Here is a 5,327-nt window from a genome sequence, read left to right on the forward strand (position 1 = left end):
ACAATGTACATAATTACTTCTCTTTTATTTACACATGTGAATATGCAAAACAAAAATACAAAATGTACAGAAAGTACTCAGGCTCATTTACAAATAAATTACACTACAAAAATGAATAAAGTATACAACTTATTCATTTCATTTTTAACTTACATCACAAAAATAAACTACAGAAATTAGGTTGTTTCATTGAAAATGTGACATTTAAAAAAAAGATATTGAAAAACGGTAATGTACCCATTTTTTCCACTGCTTTCTCTACTTGAGAGAAGGGTTAATAAATAATGTATTGTCTCCATTTTCTCCCTGCTCTCCTGTGCTCTTCTCTCCTCTGTCTCTCTCTGGAGTTTGATGTCCTCCCTGAGTAGCCCCACCAGCTTCCACTCACTCCCTCACCTGTCCCAGGACACTTGCTCTCCTGTGCTCTTCTCTCCTCTGTCTCTCTCTAGAGTTTGATGTCCTCCCTGAGTAGCTCCACCAGCTTCCACTCACTCCCTCACCTGTCCCAGGACACTTGCTCTCCTGTGCTCTTCTCTCCTCTGTCTCTCTCTAGAGTTTGATGTCCTCCCTGAGTAGCTCCACCAGCTTCCACTCACTCCCTCACCTGTCCCAGGACACTTGCTCTCCTGTGCTCTTCTCTCCTCTGTCTCTCTCTAGAGTTTGATGTCCTCCCTGAGTAGCTCCACCAGCTTCCACTCACTCCCTCACCTGTCCCAGGACACTTGCTCTCCTGTGCTCTTCTCTCCTCTGTCTCTCTCTAGAGTTTGATGTCCTCCCTGAGTAGCTCCACCAGCTTCCACTCACTCCCTCACCTGTCCCAGGACACTTGCTCTCCTGTGCTCTTCTCTCCTCTGTCTCTCTCTAGAGTTTGATGTCCTCCCTGAGTAGCTCCACCAGCTTCCACTCACTCCCTCACCTGTCCCAGGACACTTGCTCTCCTGTGCTCTTCTCTCCTCTGTCTCTCTCTAGAGTTTGATGTCCTCCCTGAGTAGCTCCACCAGCTTCCACTCACTCCCTCACCTGTCCCAGGACACTTGCAATCCTAAGGCAGAGCAAATAAACCATGCCTGTTAACAACAACAGCACAATGAATTTCAGCAAAAATCTGTCTATTAACTTGCTTACTTTGTATTTTTTAAGTCTTTCCCCAACAGGCTAATTTTCTCCAGAATAGTCCTAAAACAAGAGAAAATGGAAACACTTATGAAAAATATAATTAGATAATATGACACAGCAGGACATGTATACAAAATACTGAAGTGCTAAAGTTTGGTTAAAACATTTGTAGGCATATCTTGAATGACAGCAATACAAAAACACAACAAAGGGAAAGACTATTATTGCCTTATATAGTGGTTGTCTTATTGTTTGTGGGCTTTGTGTAAAAAAAAACCTGGCTTTTTACACTTTCGCTAGGTATTTGAGTAAATTAAAACACAATACTTACATTTCAATGTGAATTCCCCACAGAACTCTCACCTGCCCTGTTCTTCTTCTTCTTTTGATGTTTTATGGCGGTTGGCAAACCCCGCCCTGTTCTTTGAATATAAACACCATTGTCATATGCGTGCAAGTGATTCTGGGAAACAGAGGGCGCATTTGAAGTCGCTTTCGAATTATGGCAGCCTTCGTCGCGCTGCGGTGATGCAATCGGCCTTGGAATTCGGTCTTTGGAGGGTGCATCCTGAATTGGGACAGCTTACGTCCTGACGCTGTGACGCAATCGCACTTGAAATGCGCACTCCGGAGTCCACGCACTTCAGTTTGGGACACACCTTATGTGTATGACGCTGCTCCCATTAAGTGCTGTTAGAAGTGAATGAATTGATTCAGCATTAAACAAAGCGGTTTAATAAAGGATGTATTGATCTCGTGAATTAGCGAATTTTACTATACCAATATTTTTTAATTTATTAAACTCGACAAAGCGGTTTAATAAAGGATGTATTGATCTCGTAAATTAGCAAATTTTACTATACCAATATTTTTAAATTGGCTGTTAAAAGTTTATATGGGAATATGACACGCTGATCCTTTAACAATGCATTGGTGCAAAAACAAATCTCGCAACATGATTTATCAACTGCCACAAATACTGCTTAAACAAAATACTGATTTTGTGCACTTTATTTACTGTACCAATATTTTAAATTGGCCTTTGAACTTAGCTTTATTGCATGGCAAAAAAAAAGCGTTACCTTGCCAAAGCACTGACAGAGCCCATTGATCCAATGGCGTTGATGAGCGCTTCAAATGCAAACTTTGCATGCAACAATCAGGCAGTAATTGACAGCGCTCTGATCCAATGGCATACAGGCATTGTCAGATTGACAGTACTCTAGCCCAATGATGTTGGGGGATCCAGTGGGGGCGGCAGTCATATTTCAGGGTGACTGTGCCACTCTTTATCACAACCCTGCTAAAATGTAGTGCCAGTACGTGCCTTCAGCTGGTGGCGCCCTAGGCGACCGCCTAGCTCGCCTATGCCTAAAAAACGGTACTGATTATAGAACTGAGAGAGAAATATGCTTTGTGTTTTCCTGGTTGAGAGATTATTTTTAAAAATGCAAAAAAGATGCACATGCCACAAAACCAAATAGGGCTCAGGTGCAGGACAAAAAGGACAACCTGAAGCCTGTGCTTGACGAAGACCTGATGGTCGAAACGTTGCAATAAAATTTTGTATGGAGCAGTTATATCAGTGTGTGGACATTACTTTTGTATTTTGCTTGAGAGATGATGTTACCTCATAGAAGTGATGTCAGTTGAATGTCCATTATTTTACAAGGGTTACAGGGCTGACATGAAATCAGGGGACACCAATAAAATGATTTATATTTGATAGAAACGGTGTATACTTATGCCAAAAACATTGCTTACCAGTGAGAGATTTAACAATGATTTTTATATCATTTTGCCCTCATTTTGACAATTAAAAGTCCTGCTGAAAAAGAAAAATCGTAGTGAGGGACAGGCCCGAAAACCTTCAGCATGAATGTTATTTAAAATAATATTGAATTGACTTTAATCTGATGTAAAATTGATGAAAGAATACATAGTATTGTTACATTTTTGCATCGCAAATGTATTTGTTGTTACATTAAATTCTATGTTTGATTATTTCTTAGGGACGCAAAAAAAAAAGGCACTGGCTGGGATTTTTTTTATTTTTTATGGATATCTGGAAGTAACATTCTTAATTGCTTTTTAGATGCCTGAAACATGCATGTAAATGCAGCCCCACCTTTATTAACATTGTATTAACCAACTCTACCTTGGAAACGGTTGCCATCTGCCATTTTGTCCAGGATTGTGAAAGGATTAAATCTGTATGTTTGGGTAATTTAAAATGCTTTAAACATAAATAATTGATAAAATATGAAAACAAAAATGACACAATGTAAGCAGAGATGTCTCAATGTAGTGCTCATCACTGAAATCAGCAGAATATCACCATCACTGAACTCTTTCTATAATACAACACTCCCACCTTGTGGCCTGTTGCCTTGAGTAAACCTGCTTTGACACATCATGAGTAATATCACATTATGTGGGCCAAGAGTACAGTCAGTCAGTACAGTTCAAATAAAAAAATTAAAAAATACTACTTTTATCACAGATGGAATTCGGAGGTATGCAAGTCTGATAAAGCAAGGCAAGTTTATTTATAAATAAAAATTACATTAAAATTAAATTTATGCATGTAGCAGACGCTTTTATCCAAAGCGACTTACAGTGCATTCAGGATATACATTTTGTTTATCAGTATGATAAAATAATATAATATAATGATTGTATTCTGGGCTCATCTGCATTCTTCATCACGTGTAAGCAGCACTATGTAACTTTTTCTGTGTTCACAATTTGCTAAATGTATATAATGAGCGAGTACATCATGAATTCATCTTCCAAACTGCGTTTTTGTCTTATTCCGAATCACTCCGGTACACTTATAATAAGTGCTTATATTCGGACTATTGTAGCCTGGTCACCGCTGCGGAGTAACACATACCTGCGTGAATCGCCATAGACATAAACTTAGAGAAGTAGCTCCGGTTAGAATGTTCTTCCGCGGGATGTGTGCAGTTCTGTTTATTAACCGCTAGAGCGCCTAAAGTTACACAGTGCTGCTTTAAACTTTGAAAATGACCTACATTACGCCACATTTTAGATCGTCCCGCTGTTTCAGTGATCGAAAAGACGGCGCTGCATGTCTCGATTCCCAAAGCTTGGCGTTTATTCACATTTATTTGTTTTTCTTGTATTGAGAGGTGATATAAATACTACAATATTTTCGTGAATCCGGTCAAAATGTCGTTACTTCCTTAGTTACCGTCACTATGGTTACTGAAAACAAGCAACTGTGCGGTGCTGCGTTAGAAACGGTGAGTGTAACACACACACTCTCTCTCACACACACACACACAGCTTTCTGTCGTGTTGTTTTGATCGTGCTTTAAAGACCTATCGCTCACTGCAGCGCTGTTCAGGTGAGAAAACACCGATCTCGAGCCAAAAATATTCTTCTTCCATTCACAGTGTAAGTTGTGTCCGTATCAGTGAAAATAATGCCATTAAATGCATGCGAGTTGTTATTGTCAGAGGGCTAATATTGCGAAAGACTACGAGATCAGTCCTGTTTTTGCAGAGGAAGACATGGACGAGACAGACTCTGATTTCTACCTGCTCTTCATCAGATGCTCTTCTCAAACAGAGTAATTTGACTGCCAATATTTGAGATTCCTATTTATTTCTTTGCTTGTTTGCTATTTAAAGCAGTGTCTGACCATCTCTCATCTCGCCTAAAACACTGTTTTCCCCCCCAAAACAGATTTTCAGGGTCACCCGACTTGTGTCAAGGGCTCAGCAAATGTTATTTAGAGGACCGTGTGTTTCCTGTGCTGCTGCCTGGACTGGAGGCTTTGCTTGCAGAAGCACAGAAGCACCACTGCATGGAGGTTATTTCCTATTATATCATGCGTACTTCGAATGCTGTTTAAGCATTTGAATGGTTGAATGGCATAGTTTCTAAAAAAGTACAAATTCTTAATGTTCTATCATGTATTTTATATAATTTCCTTTTATATAATGCATGCTTATGCTACCATTCAAATGTTTAAATGGTATTCGGCTATAGTTTCTACATAAATGTTAAAGGGATAGTTCACCCAAAAATGAAAATGTGATGTTTATCTGCTTACCCCCAGGGCATCCAAGATGTAGGTGACTTTGTTTCTTCAGTAGAACACATTTGATGATTTTTAACTCCAACCGTTGCAGTCTATCAGTCGTATAATGCATGGCAATGGTAACAAAATCTATGAGAG

General features: G+C 39.5%; 2 protein-coding genes and 1 long non-coding RNA gene across 6 annotated transcripts in view; 2 read left to right on the plus strand and 1 right to left on the minus strand.

The window, feature by feature from the left end:
* The window catches only part of LOC107680186 (gastrula zinc finger protein XlCGF57.1-like), a 398,670-nt gene that overhangs the window by 275,754 nt on the left and 117,589 nt on the right, over positions 1-5,327 (plus strand). The gene's annotated exons all lie outside the window — the stretch shown is intronic.
* The window catches only part of LOC107680209 (uncharacterized), a 10,819-nt gene continuing 9,537 nt past the window's right edge, over positions 4,046-5,327 (minus strand). The window contains exon 3 of the long non-coding RNA XR_001633125.1: positions 4,046-4,137. This is a non-coding gene — a long non-coding RNA (uncharacterized LOC107680209). The remainder of the gene's footprint in view (positions 4,138-5,327) is intronic.
* The window catches only part of iqck (IQ motif containing K), a 31,680-nt gene continuing 30,496 nt past the window's right edge, over positions 4,144-5,327 (plus strand). Inside the window, exons 1-4 of one of the 3 annotated variants that reach the window (XM_016476003.1) lie at positions 4,144-4,385; positions 4,481-4,490; positions 4,649-4,715; positions 4,832-4,958. In XM_016476003.1, coding sequence (XP_016331489.1) covers positions 4,341-4,385; positions 4,481-4,490; positions 4,649-4,715; positions 4,832-4,958 — 249 coding nt within the window. In that variant the 5' untranslated portion in view covers positions 4,144-4,340. Of the gene's footprint in view, positions 4,386-4,413; positions 4,541-4,648; positions 4,716-4,831; positions 4,959-5,327 lie in introns of those variants that run through there. The other 2 variants (XM_016476005.1, XM_016476004.1) reach the window with 2 other exon arrangements.

This window comes from Sinocyclocheilus anshuiensis, unplaced genomic scaffold, assembly GCF_001515605.1.
Source record: "Sinocyclocheilus anshuiensis isolate Anshui unplaced genomic scaffold, SAMN03320099.WGS_v1.1 scaffold492, whole genome shotgun sequence".
Taxonomy (NCBI): domain Eukaryota; kingdom Metazoa; phylum Chordata; class Actinopteri; order Cypriniformes; family Cyprinidae; genus Sinocyclocheilus; species Sinocyclocheilus anshuiensis.